The sequence below is a fragment of the Carassius carassius genome, chromosome 15 (genome assembly GCF_963082965.1).
Source record: "Carassius carassius chromosome 15, fCarCar2.1, whole genome shotgun sequence".
NCBI lineage: Eukaryota > Metazoa > Chordata > Actinopteri > Cypriniformes > Cyprinidae > Carassius > Carassius carassius.
This window is the reverse complement of record NC_081769.1, coordinates 28493043-28517095: the sequence shown is the minus strand read 5'-3', so window position 1 is coordinate 28517095 and position 24053 is coordinate 28493043. Positions and strand designations below refer to the sequence as shown.

The 24053-nt window shown below is 37.2% G+C and overlaps 2 protein-coding genes across 5 annotated transcripts in view; one reads left to right on the top strand and one right to left on the bottom strand.

Annotated features, from left to right (window-relative positions):
- Positions 1–1309: 1309 nt before the first annotated feature.
- LOC132158819 (sodium channel subunit beta-1-like) lies at positions 1310–23957 on the bottom strand. 2 transcript variants are annotated; one of them, XM_059568406.1, is made up of 5 exons: positions 23838–23957; positions 2455–2621; positions 2114–2310; positions 1835–1894; positions 1310–1715 (listed from the first exon to the last, which is right to left on the bottom strand). In XM_059568406.1, the coding sequence occupies exons 1-5, from the start codon at positions 23857–23859 to the stop codon at positions 1670–1672; spliced, it is 492 nt and encodes a 163-aa protein (XP_059424389.1). In that variant the 5' UTR covers positions 23860–23957; the 3' UTR covers positions 1310–1669. The 2 variants fall into 2 exon arrangements, with proteins under 2 accessions (XP_059424389.1, XP_059424388.1); XM_059568405.1 differs by lacking the exon at positions 23838–23957 and adding an exon at positions 8258–8464.
- The window catches only part of LOC132158778 (protein Aster-A-like), a 29804-nt gene continuing 16018 nt past the window's right edge, over positions 10268–24053 (top strand). Inside the window, exons 1-3 of one of the 3 annotated variants that reach the window (XM_059568342.1) lie at positions 10268–10393; positions 10706–10828; positions 14619–15644. In XM_059568342.1, coding sequence (XP_059424325.1) covers positions 15226–15644 — 419 coding nt within the window. In that variant the 5' untranslated portion in view covers positions 10268–10393; positions 10706–10828; positions 14619–15225. Of the gene's footprint in view, positions 10394–10705; positions 10829–11844; positions 12134–14618; positions 15645–23641; positions 23758–24053 lie in introns of those variants that run through there. The other 2 variants (XM_059568343.1, XM_059568344.1) reach the window with 2 other exon arrangements.

Genomic DNA, 24053 nt, shown 5'->3' with positions numbered 1-24053 from the left:
TCCTCTGGGGTGTATGGCTGCCTTTGAAATGAGAGCCCATACAGCTGAAAAAAATAAATAAATAAATCACAATAATCAACATACCTTGATGTTTAATACATCATTGGGAAATTTTCACATTTAAACCGGTGCTGCTGGCTAAAATACAAGTCTTCCATCCATAATATTCTTCCTCCAGTAAAAAAAGCTGTCTCATCTGAATCATCCATCCATCCATCTTCTGCCGCTTATCCGGGGCCGGGTCGCGGGGGCAGCAGTCTAAGCAGAGAACCCCAGACTTCCCTCTCCCTAGACACTTCCTCCAGCTCTTCTGGGGGGACACCGAGGCGTTCCCAGGCCAGCCGGGAGACATAGTCTCCCCAGCGTGTCCTAGGTCTTCCCCGGGGTCTCCGCCCAGTGGGACGCGCCCGGAACACCTTCCCGGGAAGGCGTCCAGGAGGCATCCGGAACAGATGCCCGAGCCACCTCAGCTGACCCCTCTCGATGTGGAGGAGCAGCGGCTCTACTCTGAGCTCCTCCCGGGTGACTGAGCTTCTCACCCTATCTCTAAGGGATCGCCCAGCCACCCTGTGGAGAAAGCTCATTTCGGCCGCCTGTATCCGGGATCTTGTCCTTTCGGTCATGACCCAAAGCTCATGACCATAGGTGAGAGTAGGAACGTAGATTGACTGGTAAATCGAGAGCTTCGCCTTGCGGCTCAGCTCTTTCTTGACCACGACAGACCGGTACATCGACCGCATTACTGCAGAAGCTGCACCGATCCGTCTGTCAATCTCCCGTTCCATCCTTCCCTCACTCGTGAACAAGACCCCAAGATACTTAAACTCCTCCACTTGAGGCAGGAACTCTCCACCAACCTGAAGTGGGCAAGCCACCCTTTTCCGACTGAGGACCATGGCCTCGGATTTGGATGTGCTGATTCTCATCCCAGCCGCTTCACAGTCGGCTGCAAACCGTCCCAGTGCATGCTGAAGGTCCTGGCTTGATGAAGCCAACACGACAACATCATCCGCAAAGAGCAGAGACGAAAGTGCATCTGAATCAGGAGAGAAATATGCAAAGATTGAGCACCGTTTACAAGTGAAACGGTCCAAAAGAGTTGGTGTATTTTGATGTGAGTGGGCAACAGGGAATGGACTTTTATTATAGTGTTATTATGGACTCGTATTTTGACCGGAAGCGACAGTTTAAACCATTGATCCTAAAATCTGTCTCGTGAGATGCACTTTCCTGCAGAGTTTAGCTCCAACCCTAATCAAGAAAGGAAAGTGCGTCAGGAAAGTGCATCTCACGAGAAGTCTTATTTAAAGTCTTAATGATGTACTTGTTTTTTTTTTTTTACATACTTACAGATTTCACTTAACAAGATGTTAATTGATGGACTGGAGTCTTGTGTACTATTAGGATGTTTTTATCTCAATCTGACGGCACCCAATAACTGCAGAGGATCCATTGGTAAACAAGTGATGCAATGCAAAATTTCGCCAAATCTTTTTTAATTAATAAAAAAATTAATCTATTTATCTTTGATAGCCTGAGAGTATGTTTTCAGCAAATTAATTTTTTTTAATGAATTATTCGTATAAGATGCATCCAATATATCAGCAATAATTAAATAATCCTAGGCCCTATTCACTGAAAATAATAAGCCTACTAACCAAAACTGTAGTTATTCCAAATAAATGCCATCACAAGGGTCTTTAAACTCAACGTGCCTGTAGAAACAAAAGATTAAAACAGGACGTTGAATCAAAAAGGTATAAAGTAACGTTTAGTATGTTGTGTGAATCAAACTACACAAAAGTGAGATTTGTCCAAAGAAAGTGAGCCTTACTTGCTTTGAGAGCGTGCAGCTTTTCTGGCTTCCCGAGCTTCGTTCTCAGCGTAGATCTTCCTATAGCAGTAAATCAGCACTCCAATCATCCACAGCTGCAGAACTGCGATCAACACGTACATCATGATCTCAGAAATCACAGCCGTCAGCTCAGGGTTTGCTTGGGGAGTAACAAATTCAGATATTCAGATTACATGATGGAATGCAAATGTATCACTTGTAAAAGGGTCTTAAAATGGATCTCACCTTTTTCCAGAACTGTGAGTTCCACTTCTTTACTTATGTTCCTCATTCAGAGGAAGGTACAGTGTACAGTGGAAGGTACAGAGGTAAGTCCCAGTGTCATTATATGTGACATTGTGAATAAAGATGGAACCAGTTTGCACATCCTTTGTACCCATAGTTCCTTTCCACTCTAATCTTCCCTCAAAGTCTTCATGAAGAATGGTGGGGTTATTGTATTCATACTGAAAAATCTGAGAGGGATAGAGATATTACTAGAATGAAATCAGTCTTTAAAAACTTTTTCAACAATTACAAGCGTGAAAAGTCATATATGCATCAAGCTGACCAAACAACTTGACAACATGCTTTCAGATCCAAAGAATCACTCTACTAACATGGATAAACTCCTCAGACCCAGCTGCTTTGTAGTGCCAATCAGCAACAGCACAACCAGGCACTTCCTCTCTTCTTTTGCAAGAAATGCAACCCAACAGAAAGCCTTTGCCGGCCACAGCTTCTGTCATGGAGTCTACTTCAGCACATCCAGTTTGGCCATGTGGCACTACAATTACACACATGGATGTACAAAATGTTTAACAAGAAAGAAAAAGATGAGAGATTATTATAATTCATTTGCATTAAGTAATGAACTGGTATGGCAGTGGGTCCCTTTTTGTAACTGTACAGTAGTTTGGGGACCAACAGTGTTCGGGTAGTTACTCAAAACATCTTCTCATTTACTTCTGTAAATTGTAATGAGATTACTTTACTAGTTACTGCATTTGAAAAGTAACTTCACTACTTATTACTTTACTTTAATTTTTTTAGGGCCCTGTAAAATCCGTTTTATTTTTTCCCAAATTCCTTTTTTTCCATTTTAATTTTTCTGGATTCCATTTTTTTCTGTTTATTTTTTTCTCTTTTAATGGTTAAATTTAATTGTATTAATCAAATACTTGTCTTTAAATTAAACCGGACTCTTATCTTGACGTGTTAACGTGACTACCTTTAAAGTTCCGTGTATGTGATGTGAAGCTAGTTTTACTCAAATCAAACGGTCAAATGCTCATTAAATGAACGCAGCATGACTCTCAGTGCAGTTCTGGAGGGGGGAAAATATTTCATAAGGGTATTTTAAGAAATAATTGAATAAATTAAGTTGTTTTTATGCATGTAAATATGTCAATGACTTGCTCAAGTGCATGAAAACCAGCTATGTATGTATTAGACCCGGAAATAAAGTCTCTCTCTCTCTCTCTCTCTACTGTATAAAAAGTACATTTTATATTATTATGTAAAGTATAATATTATACACTATAAAATAGTATTGTATTATAGTTATTATATTCAAGTTGTCTGTCTGGAACGCAGCATTAGGTTAACGTCAATAAACGACCGTGTACTACAATTACGAGCCATTCTATAAGGTGACATTTCAGCCAGGGATGTCACAGAATGTCAAGCATTATACACAGAATGTCAAGCATTATACCAGTTTTTTTTTTTTTTTTTTTTTTAGATCTTTGTAGACAGGTTATTGCTTAATTGGCTTAATATGCTATTCATGTGTAAAGCAATAAAACAGAAAGAAAAAAAGGAATACAGATGTTCTGTAATCTATATTGCACATGGTATTGTATATTTTACTATATTGTTTACATATTTTAAATAGTTTTTTGTGTATGTTGTTTTGTATGTGAATGGCACACAGTAATGGATACTTTCACATTCACACTCTACTTTATTCTAGTCCACATTTCAGGAAGGAAATAAAAAAAATCACTCAAACCACACATTTGCAGATACTGTATGTATTGAACTCAAATGACAAACATGTCACAGTAAGGAGACCTTAAATTAGTGGAACAATAAGATGCAATAAACAGTTAGTGTTCATTCACATTTATGCTTTTCCTTTTAGGCTTGTTTTTTTTCAAAAGCAGCAGATTATTCATACAGAGTTAACGTGTATATATATCTCAGCATTTTAAGCTACTTGAAACTGCCAAAAGTGTTTCTGCGACGTTGATTTCCATCTATGAATTGCTGAGCAATCATCTCCCTATTTATACTGTCCAGTTTGTCACTGTGGATGTGACACACAGCAACATTGTTAAGACGAGACTGTGTCATTGTGCTTCGGAGCCAGGTTTTTAATCTTCGCAGACAGCTGAAGCTTCTTTCAGCCTCTGCTGAAGAAACAGGGCAAACAAGGAGCAACCTCACAAGTGTTTCCACTTGGTCAAAGAGTTGGCGGACTTCTGGCAACATATTCCGAAGAGTGTTTGCAGCCTCAGTAGTTGACTGATAATCGTACTTGGACCTGAACATTGCTAATTGCACCCTTAGTGAAGCGCAGTGCAATTCTGGATATTGTTCCAACAGACCAGCATCAGACTCTCCTGTCAACAGTACCTTTTCAATTGAACTGATCGTGAGCAGCCCCTCTTGCTCAAATCTTTCTTGAAACTGCATATTGACAACATCCAAGACCTTGAAAAACTCTGTCCTGAAGTAGTCTGCTGAGGAACTAGGTACATGTGCTGAACCCTGACCAGACAGGCGTTTCGGAGGCTTTCGAGCGCGGGGCATTTCTATTGGAGACAGATTTAGGGAGTTACACATTTCTGTTGCTTTGTTGTATACTCTTTGGAATGAATCCTCTGTTCTTTTTTCTGCAATTGTGTCCTTCACACAGTTGACAGCAGCTAGCATTCCATCTACTGTCTGAGTGCGGCTCTGAAGAGAAGCATTGAGACACTCCAGCTCTTCTGTCACTTCTAAGGCAAGTAAAAGGCCAAGCAAAACATTGCATTTTTGAAATCTATCAAACAAACCATTTGCCCTGCACGCTGACTCTGAATGACCACACGCCATTTCCTCTAGAGCAAGTAACATCGGCTGATACTGGTTTAGAACAGCACGAATTGCACAGGTGCGCACTGTCCACCTTGTAGGACACAAAGGTCTGATGGCTTTGACAGATCCACTCTCTGACTTTGAAATATCCTGGAAAATTGACTTAATTTTCACAGATTGGCCAAACAAAACTCCCACTTCATGAACCCACTGCAAAGAGTCACGGTTAACAGAAGATGCTGTACACGCATGCTGTGTAATTAAATTTACACAGTGTGGACCACAGTGGACATATAGTGCAAGTGGCTGACTCTCTTTGATGATGGCCTGTGCCCCTGAATACTTTCCTGCCATGTCGCAGCACCATCATAAGCCTGTCCTCTCAGCCCAGAGATGGATAAGTTAAGACGAAGCAATACATCCTTCAGAACCTTTGCCAGGTTATCTCCTGTTGTCACAGACACTTCATACAGGCCAACAAATTCCTCATGGACTATTAGATCGTGATCAACATATCTAAGACAGACTGATTCCTGTTCCTTTCCTGATATGTCTTGGGTACCATCCATGATGACACAAAACTGCAAGTTAGGAAGTGAATTGATGTTTTGTGCAATTCCACGAATTATAGAATTACTGAATAGATTGAGGATTTCATTTTGAATTTGTGGACAAGTATAATCAGTTTTGAGAGACAACCATTTGCTTAGGCTGGGGTCATCTTCTGACTTGTATTTTAAAAGCTGATTAAAGTTTCCCTCATCATCATCATGGCCTCTAAAAGATAAACCTTGTCTTGCCAGAAACTGCACAGCACTGATTATCTTTAATAGGCATTTCCTTGCCTCCTCCTGCTGGGATGCCCTTACATTGGACAGCTGAACATCTACTGGTCTTGATTCATAGATGTGTGTTGTTATGGCTGTCTTGTGACATTCTGATCCAGCATGTAATGTAAATCTCTCTCTGGCCTTCTTCCAGGTTTTAAAGCCAGAGCTGATAAAGGTGGTTTCTGTATTTTTGACAAGTTGAGACGTTTTGTTTTTAAAGGCCTTGTGGCAGTAGAAGCACAAAGCTCCCTCAATACCAGGCTCAAAATGGAGCCATGCAAAATCGTGGTACCACTGAGCTTGAAATTTTAAAGTTTTGTCCCGAAGCACCTGACCCACAATAGTCTTGGGATCTGGTTGGTGAGGTTTTAATACAGGTACTGAAGACCCACCTCCTTCTACAACTGTCAACATGTCTGATGCCCTCTGCCCTGTCTATAAAAAAGTACAAATTAGTCTGATTTATGTCTCCAAATCTAAGCCAAATCCAAAGACTCAATTTTATAGTTATAACTTGTCACAAAATGTGTAGTTACTTTGTTTTGCCTATGCAAGACAGTGTAGACAACATAAAACACATAATGAATGTGTATTTGAAAAAAAGAAAAAAAAAATTCTGAACTTATTCCAGTCATTTGTTTTCCCTCACCTCTGAGGCCTTCTTGAAACTTTCTGCTTCATTCCCTCTCAACTCTAAAGTAACTTCTGGCTCTGTCTATTGACAATAAAGAAGTGTTTGAAATATGCAGAGACATGGAATTGTGACATACATAAGAAATTATGTACACTGCTGAACAATAACCAATAATTTGAATCCTAAATTATGTTTCCTATATTTCCTAATGGTAATTTTATGATTGGTCTATATATGGTACTTCAAACACCTGTTGTAGATTTTATACAATAAAAAAATGCAATAGCAGGTGTTTTTAAAAGCCAGTCTATCACTTTTCACCTGTGAAGTTTCTTTTTGTTGTGTGTCATCCTCTTTCTGACCTGACAACCCTAGGCTCCCTGTTTCTTGATCAATCTTGACAACAGAGAAGAAAAAGAAATAAAAATTAAATTAGCGCAATAATATTAATGAACCCTATAAATGAAGACCTAAATCAGAACATTAATGCATACAATTGCATACTGCATTTATATTGAATGGTAACACTTTACAATAAGGTTTCATTAGTTAATCTATCTGTCTGTCTGTCTGTCTGTCTGTCTGTCTGTCTGTCTGTCTGTCTATCTATCTATCTATCTATCTATCTATCTATCTATCTATCTATCTATCTATCTGTTTCACTTAACCAAAACTGTCTTTCATATTGAAAACATGCAAACTTAATGCTTTTAAAACTTCTTCAGACTTTCTGGTTAGGCTTTTTAAAGAAAACTTAAAGTTTGTCTACAAACTTTTTTAATCTAATTGTAAAGTGTTACCTTATTATATGGTAAACATCATGTACACATGTTACAACGCTGCATGATTCAAGCAAATAAATAAGATAATGGCTGTTAGCCTAATGCATGAAAATCCAAATTCAGCATTAACAATCACAATCTTTATTATAATTTGAAGGGCTTTGATAACATATCTGTGAAAATAAAAGACATTACGAATAAAAAAGATCAAAATAAGCTGCACGTTTGTGCAGTAACGTTAGTGAAAATCTTCAATTTATTTAAGGTTCTTCAATCTTCAATTATTCATAAAGAAAATTAGGCGAAGTTATTCATCAATGACAATGAGCAACCCAATTCGGATACCATATGACAACTTACGGTGCTTGACTTTTTCGCGAAAAAAGAGTGAATAGTTTTTTGCCGTTTTGAATTCATTTCGACCTTCGACGATGGATTCAGTGCGGGTGCGAGCATGGGCGTGTGGTGATGCACGAGCGCGAGTGACTGATTACCATGGCAACGTGAAAGTCACGTGTAGATAGATAGACGATCTTTTCTCTTTGAATTTTAAATCTGTATGTATAACTACACATTGTCTTGCGAAAACCTCACCATGTCGTGAACATTTCCCCTATGAAAAAGTGCGGGGGACAAATTTACATTTTCTAAAAAGTGGGGGGGACACGTCCCCCGCGTAATCTACGCCTATGATTTCAGCACTTGTCAAACGGACAGCGACCCCTCTAATCAGCACTTAAAGCACAGCTACGTGATTGTTGGGAAACGCACGTGAAACAATAACGAACGATCGTAAAATTACTCGTAGAAAACGCTCTTAAGCGCTAAGATCAATTATTATCGGGAAACCCGGCCCAGAACTTTACACACAGGCAAACACGGCTTGTGTAACGCAGGAAAGCGCGTTCCTATAGTCTAAAGTAGTGTAGTTACCAATATTATTAGGGTAATGCGTTACTTTACTTCGTTACCCAAAAAAGTAATAAAGTTACTGTAATCCGTTACTTTGTAACTCGTTACCCCCATTTACTATAATGTCCTCGAAATCATTTTATCTTCTTAAATAATTTCACATTGTCGTGTTATAACTTACCTTGGATATAAAAGATGCAGAGAGTCAAAAGTGAAATAATTCCCAGTGCCATCTACACAGTTCATACCGATGCATGAAAAACAAAAAACAAAAAAAAAACGCTTCCTCGAAATATCTTTTAGTTTCTCTTATCACAGTTTCATAAATATTACTGGGCCATATCAGTGTCAGTTCTTATTTTAAATCTAAAACACATTGCATTTGCGCTCTTCAATCCTCCAGCGTTCACTGATTTAAAGGAATGCGTTAAAAGTTTTAAAATAATATCACGTCACTTAAACATATCGTGTCTTGCCGCAGAGTTTGACGTTAAGGAGAGCTATAGACTTTGTGAATCCTTGTGCTTGCAACTCAACACGCAATTTGAGAAGTCAGATTCAGAGGAGCGGCATCCAGATGCTGTAATATCGCCTAATAATCACGTGGCATGCCTTTTAACATATTCCCTATTATATACATTTTAGTTCTTCTACTAGAAATAATCCAATAGTAGCCTTTATGTAATTCCTTCAATTCCAGTCTATTCAATTCCTTGCTAATCGATATTCCAACACTGACAGTAGGTTAACTTTATTAATGAATTACATGTATCCCTATTGAATTCTATGGAGAGCTGTGTTCAGGTATCAAAAAATAACTTTAGATTACAATAGTCCAATTAGACCTATTTAATTTTTACAACATTTAGTAGATACCTGTTAATGAAATGCAACTAAGGCCTAGTAACATCTCATTAACAGGTATCTACTAAATGTTCTATTTACTTATAATGACTACTCAGAAAGACTGCTTTATAGTCTGGTCAAGTTAAGAACGCTTTTTAACTACTGGAATAGTAAGCCCTAGAAAATAGTACTAAATATTCTGTAGTAGCCAACTATCTACTGAATAGTTACAGGTAAAAAATTATAATAATAAAATAAAAAATAGATACATAATTTAGTATTGATTTAAAAATAATAGGTCTACTATTGTAACCGTTATTTCATCGTTGAAATGGCTTGCCATATAAAATGAACACAGGCCTGCTTTTCTAATGTCAAATTACTCAGAAATAATCTTTATATTTTTAGTTTGATTTAAGGAATGAACACGATACATTACAAATTTACTAGTTGTAGTAGTATGTTGTAGTACATACTTACAACAGCTTGTGTTTAAAATAAGGAAAGGAGCTCTGCTCACATTTATTAAGAATAAGTGTCAATATTCTGTAAAAATGTGAATAGTTTTTTATAATTATGCAATATACAGAACACAAAAGAGAGTTGACATGCAAAATAGTTCTGCTTGAATTTCCACAGAATTTTACTGACAAATGAGCTTAGAGTAAGTTTCAATGGCAGGTGCCTTTTCGAAGGTGTTAAAGTCTGTTCTATAGAGGACACCTGCACAAATATACAAGCTGCAGTATTTGATTATGTTGATAATGATTTTGTTTTTACAGTATAATACATATTGTGCATATTTGCCAACACCTCACAATGTGTGACATCACTGAAGATGAAGTCTTATTAAATAAAAGTCAAAATGTCTAAACCAAAGTATTACTTTACAATTGTGGTAGTTTTGAAATGTGCACCACTTTGAAGTTTATTTGCTAAAATGTGTTTATGTGGTGAAACAGCTTTATTTTGCTATGGTTTATCACTGAGCTTCTCTGTTTTCTTTTCAAGGCACTGGCATTCAGTGTCAGTTTACTTATTCTTGAGCACAAGGACATTTCATTGAAGAGCAAGGTTAGCAAAAGATCTTAAATAATTACTAATAGATAAAAAAAACACACATCAAATGCTTAATATATAGGCAAAATCACATTTAGGATTTTTTTTTCCAAACAATTGTCCTTCAGATCATGTAGCCTACGTGTGTTAAGGTAAAGTGTTTACACTGACGTCATGTCAGATTGCGTCAGGGGTTTACTGAGTAGCTGATAAACTCGGAGTGAAGGTTGTTTTTCTGGTCCCCCAAACGTCAGACCACAAAGCTGGTGAACTTTTATATTTAGCACCGCTCAAGTTTACAGATGCCCATTCAGAGCCAGCAGACATACAGTAACACAACTCATGAAATCAGATGAGTCACTGGCACTAGAGAGAGAACACCTGCTGAACCCTGTCAGAATCGAATTAAGTGGTGAGTCAAGGTTGCTTCATATTTTGTAATAAACTAAATGGTCTGTTTACGGTCTGTTACATAGCATAGTCTATAGTAAATAATCTATAGTCTAATGCTAATGATAACATATACATAACGGTTAATATTTAACTTTCAGCTTGGTGGTTTGCTGTAAATCTTAGAAAAAGTTCAAGTATGCATTTTAGAAGAATCTTTTGCTTTTATACAATTTAGAATTAAATATAATCAGGAAAGACTAAGAGAGGAATGGTCAAGAAGTCGCCTCAGTAAGCCTTATATTCATATAAAGTGTCTGTGTTTTTTCTTTAGGCCTCTGAAAGCAAGGTGACCCTATTCTTGGAGAGAAACGGGCAAGAAATTATCAATTCCTAACACATCTCACATTGCTTGATAGAATAATGGTTATTAAAAGCGTTGAAACACGCATTCAAGGTAAGCAGGTATCCAATACCTACGCACACTTCACACTTTTAGGATTTCTATCATTAACCAATCTAAATGTTTTAAACCGTCATTGTTGGACTCCCATATTATTAAAGTATTCCTCCTCTATTTTGGGTTTAGGTTAAACGCGCTACTCTTAATGTCCTGAAGAGGACGCAGTAATCAAATACATCTAGACTTGGGAAATTTAGTGATGTAGAAATAAATTTGAGGATTAAATGAATTTATAGGATAGTAATGTCTAACAGTCTAGGGTATAATAATTTAAGCCTATACATATTTATTGGATTTTTGATGACTTGTCATGCTTTATTATTGCTTGGTAATGTGAACTCATTAGATATTCTATATATGCACTATTTATTTATTTCTGTAACTTTAAGCACTTTGTTGGAACTTTAAGATTAATTATTTGTGTACAGACGACAAAAACACCCGTCATTTGTTGTATGCTAACGCTGAAGTGGCTTTTGATGGATTCTCGCTCGACTGTACCATACAGTAAACCTGGCGGGGGTGTAAATAATTCATTATAATTTCCATTATTATTTTTTTCTGCGCTTTGAGGTGCATTTTAATATAAGCGGCGTATTTGTTTTTTTTCCTCATGTGTGTTCAGTCTTCAATTACTTATTCATCAAAGTGTCACTGTATTTGTCTTGGAGTTTGAATCTACCCTGTCAACTTTTTGCCCGTCGCATTGGAAACGGAGCTCTATCTTACTATCTCTTCGCGTAGCATTTAAACGTAGGAAACGCACACTTATAATATAATAGCTACATAATTTAATGAAGTATATTTATAAAGAACAAACTATGACTAGTGCTAGTCCAGTGACTAGGATCTCTGAACGGTGGAAAGGCAATATCACGGATGGGAAAAAGTAAACAGATGACCGTTTTCTCTCCCACCGGTATCATTAGCATGCTAGCCAACTAGCTTCTAGTATTCACCTCAACTGTCTAAATCCTACTGTCTATGGTCTGAATACAGTAACTCACAGCTGACGTCTGACATGGTTTATTTACTAAAGTGTGATTTGACATTTACGCATTTTCTCGCGTATGTAGACTCGAAATAGTTATACATTAATAAATAATTGGAAAACAGTGGCTACATTTAAAAACTGGCGACGAAAGCTACTTTTTTTTTGGTTAGCTTGCCGGCTAAATTTGGGGTGCTGATGTGTTCCTGCGAGAAAGTGGATTTTAGCATCACTCCTCGTACTGTCGCCCGTCTGGTGTATGAGGCCGAACAGGAAAAAAACAATGGGGTTAATTCGTCCAACGCCAGGTAGGAATTACTATTATTATTATCATTTTATTTTTTCTTAATATTAAATTAGACTTTTGTTAAGTTAATAAAGTATCCGTCATTGATGTCCTTCATTCAACTGAAGTATGATTTGATCATAAAAAGTTTTTTTTAATACTTCTTGTAAGTGAAAGCGTTAATAGCCCTAGTTTGATTTGCTCAAACAAAACCAAGACATGATTTAGCTTGTTCAAACAAGAAAGTAAATAAAGTGGAAGATCCTGTGCCTGCCTTTGATAAATGGCTACCAGTCTTGTTCTGAAGCCTAGTGAGCAAATAGTTCAGGAGGTTTTCATAGAAATTTATGCCAAACAAATCAGGAAGTTCTGCACAATTTCTCAACAGTTTAAAAGGTCAGGATTGAAGACTGCTGATTTAGCTCTGTTTGTCTATGCCTTGGTGTGATAAAGAGTGTGTTAGTACCGTTTTGGGTCATGCTCTTTCATTTGTATTTTTGAAAGTGGTTCTTTCTTTTGCTTGATTCTTATGGTAATGTATTTGAGTTCAGGAAGGCATCTTAGAAGGTGGAGCTTGAGTGTTGTGGTGGTTGATTTCTCTCAGCATGGCTCACCAACTTGTGGTAACACTGACAGGAAAAAACTGTGCTTAGTTGTGGGACCCTTATCTTCTTTAGTAAACACTACACAATGTGCACAAATGTTACAAGGTAAAACATGCAAAGCTGATAGTCAGGTGAGAAAAGAAAATAGGTTTTCTATTTACATGTGCCTTTCCATTGTTTTTAAAATCCAGTAATACATAAAAAAAAATAAAGCAGCTTGTCAAAATTCATTGGGTATTTCATTATGTTTTCTCTTAGATTGAGCTGTTAATGTTTTACTCACGTTAAATAAAATGCAGTAATTTTAAGTTAACCAGTTAGCAATTTAATTAAGTAGTTAGCTTCTATTCTCATCACAATATCTAGAGGTGTTTCTTTCAAGTGATGGCTGCATTTTACTGTAATCATGCAACGGTTACTCAACCCATACATTGATAAGAGCTTTAAACATTACTTAAGTGCAGGTTGTTGTTGTATGATTTTATTTGTGTTGCTCTGAATCTGCTTTGTCAGTCATGATCTCATTTAGAGGAGTAATACCATAAGAATATGGGAGGATATCATCCAACAAGACTTTTCATTTAGTAGCAAACTTTGTTTTCTTTTACATTGTTTCTTATAAATGTTTTTATAATTATGTGGAAATGTATTAGGGGTGCAACCCTATGACCACTGAAAGTTTGGGGTAAGAAAGAATAAAATAATAACAATAATAATATTTTTTTAAAGAGTTAGTTCACCCAAAAGTGAAAATTGTCATTACTTGCTCACCCTCATGTCGTTCCAAACCTGTTAGACCTTCTATCATCTACAGAACACAAATTAAGATATTTTTGATTCATCCTGTGAGTTCTCTTACTCTGACCCTCCCATAGACAGCACGTGTCCTTACACGATCAAGGTCCAGAAATGTTGCAAGGACATCAGTAAAATAATATGACATCAGGGGTTCAAACGTAATTTTACGAAGCTATGAGAAAAAAATACTTTATTCAAAAATTCATCTCCACCGTGTGGCACAGCTGACACAGCATATGATGTTTACGTTCAGTAGATACTCTCCAAAATGGTGCTTGCGTGATGCCATGGAGACGAATTGTTGAATAAAGTTGTTTAGTTTTTTTCTTTTGCGCACAAAAAGTATTCTCGTAGCTTCAATATTGTCATTGTGATTGACATTTATATTTTGAATAAATTATGTTCTTTTGAACTTTGTTCATCAAAGAATCAGAGTTTTTTTCAAACATAAGAAGCAGCTCAACAGCTTCAACTGTAATGTTTTTGGGTTAATAACGATAAATGTAAATTATATAGTATTTTTGATAAAGCAATATTGCAGCCTTGGTGAGCATAAGAATCTTCTTTCAAAAGCATCCAAAAATCTTGCTGACCTCAAACTTTTGAATGTTAGTGTTCATATACAGCAGGGGTGGTGAACATCGTTCCTGGAGAGCTGCAGCCCTGCAGAGTTTTGCTTCAACCCTAATCAAACACACCTGAACAAGCTAATCAAGATCTGAAGGGTAACTAGAAAGCTACAGGCAGGTGAGTTTTAAATAGGATTAAAGCAAAACCCTGCAGGGATGCGGCGCTCCAGGACCGACCCCTGATTTACAGTATGAGTTGTAATTTACGTTTCCTAAATGTATATGCATGCATGAATTTAGTTTTAAATCATTTAATCTCTTCCACATCTGGCCCTTTTTGTTCAAATAAAACTGTTACTGACTGTTAAAATAAGTGTTAAATGATGGCAATACTGTATGCTCATCCCTGAAAAACCATAATATTACAACTGATCTGTAAAAATATGTTTTGGTTAGAATATAAAGGAGCTCAAGTAAAAAATTTTTTCTGTGGCTTGAATAAGTTAAAAACAAATAGAGTTTTTCCCCTCCTCAGCAACATGATTTTATCATACCTTGATGTGCGAATCGCGATGACGAGGTGGATTGCAAAACTGCATTTTTTGTGAACTGTGCTTCTACAAGAAAAGGGGGCAGAGGCATTTTTTTGAAGGACGCCTTTAGTAGCAACAGAAAACAGGAAGAAGATGGATTTGACATTTGCAAGCAAATTCAACTGCTCAAATGCAGGGTTTTTCTTTCCTCTAAAAATTACCTGAAAAAGAGACGGCTGCACACTTTTATGTAAATTGTATTTCAGTGATGGCTCCACCCCATTTTTGAGTTCCTGCTGCAGGAGTTTATGCCGTATATATACTGTACAGCTGTGAAGGAACCTGAACTGCTGACGTCTTTCTTCAGAACAGTGAGTTGTAATGAATGCAGACTTTTCCAAATGTCATCAGATTGTATTGCCATAATGGAACATTTATTCTGGGCTCTAGTGGAATTTCCAGACTACATGTAGAAGACTAGAGAGTAGGAAATATCTGGCATTTCTCAATGAATGATTGTGCATGATGAAACTTGTCCTCGGTGAAACTGTCAGCCATAGACAATCCTGATGCAGAAAGTTTAGATAATATGTGAAAGTCTGTAGAATAATGGCTGTGACACCACCTCCTGAAATCACCATAGCTGAGCCCATTTCCATTCCAATCCTGAATGTTCTCCCACCGTCATCCGACACGGAGTCGTGGTCCTGTTCCCCAAGCCCACGGCCCCACCGGTACCACTCTCGCAGCCGAAACCAGGAGAAGAGAAGGGCCAAAGGGCCTGAAGAGGACAAATCAAAGAAGCGTTGGGATAAAGGGCAAGGGAAACAAGAAAGGAGCAAAAGCCCATCACATGCATCTCCATCACCTCCAATGGTTTCTAATGTTGAAGAGGAAGAGCAGAGCACCCCCCCTGTGCTTCTCCTACCCCCATCCCGCTCATGGTCACGGAGCTCCTCGCTAAACAGGCTCTCTCGCTGGTCTATCCGTAGCCTTCTCAGCAAGGACTCGGATTGTGACAGCAGCAGGTCAGTGTGTTCCCCCTCTTGCTTGTGCAGTCTGCAGCACTTCCTTGTGCTGCGTTATTTTTATTTAATTTTTTTTAAAGAGCATCCATGCTAGAGGCTCAGAGGTATATTCCTGCAGGTGCAGATGCAATGAGAAGAGGTGGAGAAACTCTGGTTAGGCATGAGATGTTTTTGGTTTTAAGACCTATGCTTGTTAGCATCATCTTACCCATAGATAAAGTTATTGTCTTATTTTTCTTCATTGGCATGTCGTGTGTTTTTATTTTTATTTTTTAATTAAAAATAGAATTTTGTTTCTTGTTTTATTTTTCACTTCCCTTCAGAGTTAAATTGAGAATGTGTTCAGAGTGCAGTGCAGTTAAGCTCTATCAACAGTATTTGTCATTTACCACAGGAAATAGGTTTGACTTGTTCCTTAGTTGAATTTATATAGATGGCAAGAAACATGGTAACAGTAAAACACACACAGTGCGAGTAAAGCTGTTATTCTTTAAGTATGAATTATTATACCGTAATATAATTAAGTGTTTAAAAATATATACTTGTATATATATTCTGAGACTTGTAAATGTATACTTGAACACACACACACACACACACACATACATATGTGTGACCTTGGACCACAAAACTGTAAGTCATAAGTAGCCCGGACATGTGTAGCAATAGCCAACAATACATTGTATGGGACAAAATTATAGATTTTTCTTTTGTCAAAAATCATTAGGATATTAAAGGGTGAGTTCAACGAAAAATTTTAATTAGCCTGTGATTTACTCACCCTTGAGGCATCCTAGGTGTATATTACTTTTTTCCTTCAGATGAATCCAATCAGAGTTATATTAAAAATTGTCCTGGCTCTTCTAAGCTCTATCATTGCAGTGGGTGGTGTTCAAAAGATGTCTAATATTTGGCACACTCTCTCTCGTTTACTGTCATTGTTAACAGTTCTGTGTAATACCGACATAAGTCTGTCTAATAATCAGCTAGAACTGTTAAACAAAGGAATTAATGTATACAAAAAAGTATTATAATGATTGCTATTATTATTAGGAATATAAAGGCAAACATTATAATACGTTCTCGTTTGCCTTCAGCATTAAGCAAATATGCATTTATATAATTTAAACAAATATTTGAATGACTGATGAACATTTATTTTCACAAACCTTGCAAACTTAGTCTAACCAGCTGTGAGATTTTGTGAAGTGTGCAGTTGTATCCAGCATGTTTGCATGTTCTCGGTGTGACAGTCGGTCTGGTTGAATTAAATGCTTTAAACTTTAAAGCTGTGAGTTCAAATTATGCTGCGCTTTATGAATTTCCCAACTGTCGTATTCATGTCATTTTCTCTGTGTGCTGTATGTAAACCTGGCTTTATTTGAAAAATATGATTCCTGATGCACACAAACTTCCCAGAATAAGGAAAGCCCTTTTGGTTACAATGTTTACTTGCTTTTTAGTTATATTTTTATTAAATATTTATTTATTTGTGGAAAATAATTTGTCATCTAAAGGATACGTATGTTTATTTTACACACTTATTTTTTAACCCATTGTCAAATTATTTCTTATTTCTTATTCCTGCTTTATATCGGCTATTGGACACCCCAAAACCAATATCGGTCGACCACTAGTTACGAATTAGATGTACAAACTGAGGATTTGGAAGAAAATAGGATTTCGATACAGGGCTTCCGCATATGAAAGATAGTGAAAAGTGTTTATTAAGTTTGAAATATGGATATTTTTCTTACAAAAATACAAGGAATCGCTAAAGAAGGCCTTTATTCACGCCCCAGAGCTGTGTGAGGGACGTTTTATGGATGCACATTCGTGTTTTGGACTGTAACAGAAGCACCCACCCACTGCAATGATAACGCTTGGAATAGCCAGGACAATTTTTAATAACTCCAATTGGATTCGTCTGAAAGAAGAAAGTCATATACACCTAGGATGCCTCAAGGGTGAGTAAATCACAGGCTAATTTTAATTTTTGGGTAAACTAACCCATTTAGTAAAGATCATGTTCCATGAAGATATTTAGAAAATTTTCTTTTAAAAAAAATTATTTTTGACTTGCAATATGCATTGCTAAGAGCTTAATTTGGACATGTGTAATAGGATTTATTTTATATTACATAAAGATAAAACCACCAGTGATGCCACAGATTCAATCATTAGATCCAGAACATTATTAAAGGGTTAATTCGCCCAAATGGCAAAATTATGTCATTAACCCCTTTGCGTTCAAGCATCGCAGACGGCCCCAGTTTATTAATGTTTCACTTTCATAGCACGTTAAACATCACTCTCTTACTTGATCTGAACAAACTGTGCATCAATTGAAAGTTTAAAGACTCTAGCTTCGATATTTGACCAATGTTTTGATAAAACATTGTTGCAGTGACAGTTATTTAGTAATTTATGTCAGGAGTGCAAAATAATAAATCCGTATTATGCCACATTTTGAATAGAAATTCACCACTCATTCATATTCAGTCACGTCAGCAGCGGTTTATTTGTGTTCACATAGACTCACTGAACAGCGTCAATAAGGATTTATAGACCAAAGATGCATATCCGCTGAGATATATTGATATATTTACTGATGTTTACTTCATATTTCTTCAGACAGAATCATAATTTCTATTCATTTTCCACTGATTTATGCGAAATGATGATAAATAGCCTCTCCCAGCGCTGTGTCTGCGTATTTGCTTCCATGTAGAGCTTAGATCGGGCCCAACAAATCAATCAACCGACCCTACCCGAGCCCGAGCGCCAGATTTTATTTTTATTTTTACCGCAGATGCTGCTGTGCTGTAGATCATTTAGGCTACGGGGGAGCTGCGCAGTTTTATATTATATATATATATATATATATGCGTGCCGCATTTAATGCACGAGACAAAGCCAACACATATGTTGTCACTCCCCACGACTAGTTTAAAATGTTTCCATACCTCCGATTTTCCTCCAAACTTGCTCAAAGTTAATTCTCCTGTTTTAATTTTTTTCTTTGATTCTTCAAGCTCCATGTTGCACTTATTCTACTGAATAGTACAGCACGCACAGCAGGTGTGATGCGTCACGCATGCGAGACTGCGAGTGGACGAGACGCTGCGCATGACACGTGACGTGCTTTATCAAGGCCCCGACCTGACCCGGCCCGAGGACGGTGGCAGGAAATATCGGCCCGGCGCGGGCCGGGTCCAGCCCGAGCTCGGGCTTGGGCAGAGAATCTAAGCTCTACTTCCATTTACTCGAGCTGTGACCCAGACAGACTCTGATTGGACCTTCGGCTTGTCAATCTAACAGTCCCAAAACCGGACAGCGTCAGATCGTGTCACATGGTTCGTGAACACTTCCTGCTTCATATCTGCTCACAACAACACTGATATACCTCTGTACACACGAAATATCCAAATAATAAAGCCGCGATTACGATAGAAAAGCTTGGTATGAGATTTTCTTGAGATCTGGGGCATTTTTATAAAAAATATAAAAAATGTACATCGGAAATGCTAACTTGTGCAGCGATTAAAAATACTACAAATAGCATATTTTTACAATAGTAAACGACCAAATTCCACCCGTGATCACAAAAGGATGTTATTACAAACACTCGATCGGGGTTCAAAGTGTTTTTTGAGTAAAAGTGTACTAATAATTTAATAAATTGTCTGATGTAGCTTGATGCTAACGTTAGCTCTAATGCTACTAATAGCAGGTGCATTTATTCTTCATAATGCATTTCTGTCACAATAATTCACGTAAGGTCGTAAGAAAATGTTTTGTTGTATTTTTATAGTAAGACTTTTGATAAATAAGGGGTAAATGCATACTGAGACTGAAGTGAGATTGCTGCTTTGTTGCTTTGCAAACATTGAAATACCACAAAAAAAGGCTGATAAAGGTGGAATAAAAACAAAAGAATAATGATAAAAGAATAATGCTGATAATGTGTCATACCTGGCGGAGGTGTGAAAGACTCGTTTGGTGAGAACAACAGAACCATGAATCTGTGAGTTTTCAAAGCCAAACACACATTCAGAGCACACCGGAGTGTTTCGATGTGAGATCTTACAGAGATGACAAGTGCCATAAATCAATCAGATTAGCCTTCTCTAAAAAAAACACATGACATGGCCTTAGAAAATATTTCATAAAATGCAGTTTTACAGATTCGATTATGAAATTTCTAATGAAGTTATAAAGACTTGTTGCTTTAGCTACACTGTATTTCTAAACTCATATCTTACATCAACAATTTTTTAAATACATTTAAAAAATTTGTTTTTAATATTTTTATTTTTGTTTTTATGTTTGAGCTTATATATCTCTCTTATCATAACAGTCTGAGTAATTCTGATTCCTGAACAGTAAACTTTGAAGTGTAAGCTTTGTGAACAAATGTTGATTATGTATCTAGTATCTATAAACCTTTTTATTTTGGGTATGTCATTTCTGTCTCCATGCCAAAAAATGGGGGGTGACTGGTATGGGGTTAATAACTTACCCTCATGTTGTTCCAAACCCGTAAGACCTCCGTTCATCTTCGGAACACAGTTTAAGATATTTTAGATTTAGTCCGAGAGCTCTCAGTCCCTCCATTGAAGCTGTGTGTACGGTATACTGTCCATGTCCAGAAAGGTAAGAAAACCTTCATCAAAGTAGTCCATGTGACATCAGAGGGTCAGTTAGAAACATCGCCAATAATGCCATTACGTCGAGTGCAAAAGAACCGATGAACCGTTTTCTTCAACCGGTTTATTGAATCGAAATGTCCGAAAGAAGTACTGGTGATCCGAAAACCGATGCAACCGGTTCTTGTCTCGTGAACGAGTCAGTCTATTGTTCGTTATCTGGCTTGGTGTTCATCTTCAGTTCTTTCTTCACAGCAGTTCCGTCAGTGTACTGTTATATTGGTTTATTTTAACTCAGAAGGAGTGTCAGCCACATTAAAAAAGTTAACAGCTTAAGTCGTTTGTGGATTAATGCGTATTGGAGACACGAACCGTTTAAAAAGATTCAGTTCGATTTGGTGAACTGGTTCAAAAAGATCCGGTTACATCGAATGATTCGTTCGCGAACTGGATATCACAAACTGCTTTGTTTTGAACTCTCTCACAACAGACACGGAAGAGAAGACAATGCTGAATAAAGGCGTAGTTTTTGCTATTTTTGGACCAAAATGTATTTTCGATGCTTCAAAAAATTCTAACTGACCCTCTGATGTCACATGGACTACTTTGATGATGTTTTTCTTACCTTTCTGGACATGGACAGTATACCGTACACACAGCTTCAATGGAGGGACTGAGAGCTCTTGGACTAAATCTAAAATATCTTAAACTGCGTTCCAAAGATAAACGGAGGTCTTACGGGTTTAGAACAACATGAGGGTAAGTTATTTATGACATAATTTTGCTATTTGGGTGAACTATCCCTTTAACATGATCAAGAGCATTCTTTCAATGCAAATGAAAATGCAAGTGTTCCCTAGTAAACTGAAATCATCCAGTCTACATTAGAAATATGGCCTGTAATAGTTCCATACATGCATATAAATGCTGTGCTTTATAGCTTGTTATAATTACAGTGAATATGTCTAGAAATATTTACAGGGACCAAATTAAACGGAGTCTTGAAAACACTGTAATTAGGTGAGGTTTACAGAGTCCTTTTCATTGGGTAACAGGAAAGATGATAAAGTGACAAAAGAGAGACCACAGAGGATGAGCGCTCTTGGCAGTGGAGAGATGGAGGCGGGTCTGTATCTGAGCTGGCTGACTCTCGCACACATGACATCACTATTACCCATTGGGAGTGTTCTGCCTTTTCTGGTGATGTCACTGCTGCCCAATCAGAAGCCGCTGGTTTGATGCTGCAGTGAAGACTGTCAGCCAGTGAAAAGACTAGCTTAGGGAGCGAAAGGTGTTTTATGCACGCCACATGAACAGCTGTGCCCTTGTCCTTCTCATCAACCAACTGGTTTCATTGACCTAGTTCTTTCTGTTTTGTTGCTCAGCCATTTCGAAAACTAGCACTGAATTGGAGCTTATTCTGACGTTTTACAAGGTTCTGGAAATTGTTTAGCAAATGCTTCATTATTTATAAGCTTACTACCTCAAACCATGCAATTAGGTAGCAGCTCTGAACACAATCTCTGTTAGTCTGAAAATAAACAAAATGCATTTTTATGGCTATGACTTATCACCCTTGAAATGGTTCAGACATGCATGAATGAGTATTACAGTATGAATCTGATGAATCCATCCTTCCTTTATTTGTAGACAGATCTGTGTAATCTAAAGTTCAAGCCGTAAAGCCTGTTTATTGCTGACTTGCATTAATTGTTTTTGCTGACTGTAGAATGGGACTTGTTTGTTTAGCAGCATCTGTAGGTTGTTTATCTTTCCAAAATCAATGCAACAGATGCTGTGCAAACTTGCATGTCAGGAATTTGCATTGTGATTTGTATTGTGAATAACATTAACTATATTAAAATTATTTAATTTTTTCTAACACCTAATGTAGCATGAAAAGAGAAGATTATAATTGATTTAAGCCTTTGCCTGTAGTTCACCCTGTTTACATCAGTTGCTTCTTAAGTCTGAAGATTTCATTTGTCTAAGCCTCTTTGGGGTGCTTTGGCCTTTTTGACCATGATGTACATGTGGTCCTATGTGCCATATGTCCATATATAAACTTGAGATCCTTTTAGGTGACTTGATTAGTGCTGGATTTCTCAGATCACACACATTGTAAGCTCTGCTCCCTACAGATACATGTTATTGCAGAAATAGATTGACTTGCTTTGAGCTTCAAAACCTCTATCCTAGTGGATTATTGCACAGGAAGAGCATTTTCTGTGTTTAATCAATGCCACTTAAAACTCAGAAGTGAAAGGTAGAGTGACATTGATCGCCCCATTTCCTGAGGTTTACTAAACACTTGTCGTACATAATTGACTTGTGTCTGTAATGTACCATATTAAAGTGCCCGTATTATGCCATTTCCAGTATTGCTTTCATGCAGTGTGTAATGTAGGTGTATGAGAATGTAAACGATCTGCAAAGTTGTAAAAATGAAAGTGCACAATAAAGTTATTGTCATTTTGCATAATGCGCACCTATGTTCTACGCAACCTGTACGTTTGATAAATAATAGATGTTTATATTTTCTATAGAGCATTCAAAATACAGAACTATTGAAGGTGTAAAATTTCCGACACTGCTGTACCCCGTAGACCAATCACAACAGACTAAGCCATCTGACCAATCAGAGCAGAGCAGGCTCACGGAAAGGAGGGGTTTAGAGAGACTGAATCTTTGAGCTGCTTCAAACGAATCATTTGAGAATCGCTGGAAAATTAGGTGAAAATTAAATTAGTGGTCGACCGATATTCAAATTTCTTAAATATGAATAAAAAATAATAATAATTATATCGACTTCATATCAGCTGTCGGCCCCCCTGCTTTCCAAGGCATCAGCTGTCAAAAAAACAGTATTGGTCGACAACTATATTAAATGCATATTTAGAGAAAATGAAAGCGTTTTTTGACCTTGCATGCATGTTATCCTATTGTAGGAGATTCCCAAAACAATATTAGGAACCGAAAAATTGCATAAAAGGGGTACTTTAAGTTGCATCTAAATATATATTGTACCAGGTCAAAATTGCTTTATTACATTCAGAAATTCAGAAATCATATAAAATTTTAGTTCCCCTCACTCCTCAACAAATCCTTTTAAATTAATTGAAACTACAATACACCGCTTAAGTCGTAGCACATTTCAGATGATTGAAAGAGACGATTTATTTTTCATAAAATATGGTATTGTGTTTTCAATCTGACTGCCTAATCTCATTGCCTAAACCCCCCTTTTAATTATTAATAAAGATACTACCTAAAATTGCTACCTTTACGTGTATTTATTTATTTATTTTTAATTATTGCCAAAATGGCTGTGTATGATTTTGAAATCTATATTTGTGTATCTATATGTCTTGGCCTCCGGTCATCCTTCTTACTGAGATTATGGCAGCCTCTGAAAGGAAAACAGATTATGGAGATGGCCGGACCTTTGAGGATTATTATGCACTGTAAGGTCTATGCAAACTGGGACTGGGAAGCCAGGTTTCCAGTTTTTGATTGATTCCCTTAATTTGAACAACTTTCTTACCAGCTCCAGGCGTCCAGTTCATCAGCAAAGCATTTCAGTCAAGTTTTACTGACTCAAGTGCTTTCACATCAACTCCAAGCATAATCCCCTTTGGTCTGGCTCTGGTGTGTGGTGGTAAAGAGAGGGCCACTGCCTCAAACGTTGTTGATTGCCTTCTCCACACAGTACATCCTCTTTTCTCCTCCCCCTCCCTCTCTTACCCAGTGTTTAGGTTGC

What these genes read in the sequence shown, in the direction of transcription:
- LOC132158819 (XM_059568405.1), bottom strand. Translation starts at nt 8,309, where the DNA reads ATGGCACTGGGAATTATTTCACTTTTGACTCTCTGCATCTTTTATATC. An exon ending in CTGCATCTTTTATATCCAAG is followed by an intron (nt 2,622 to 8,257) that starts GTAAGTTATAAC and finishes GTGTAATTGTAG; the next exon opens with TGCCACATGGCCAAACTGGA. An exon ending in GCTGCACGCTCTCAAAGCAA is followed by an intron (nt 1,716 to 1,834) that starts GTAAGGCTCACT and finishes TTGTTTCTACAG; the next exon opens with GCACGTTGAGTTTAAAGACC.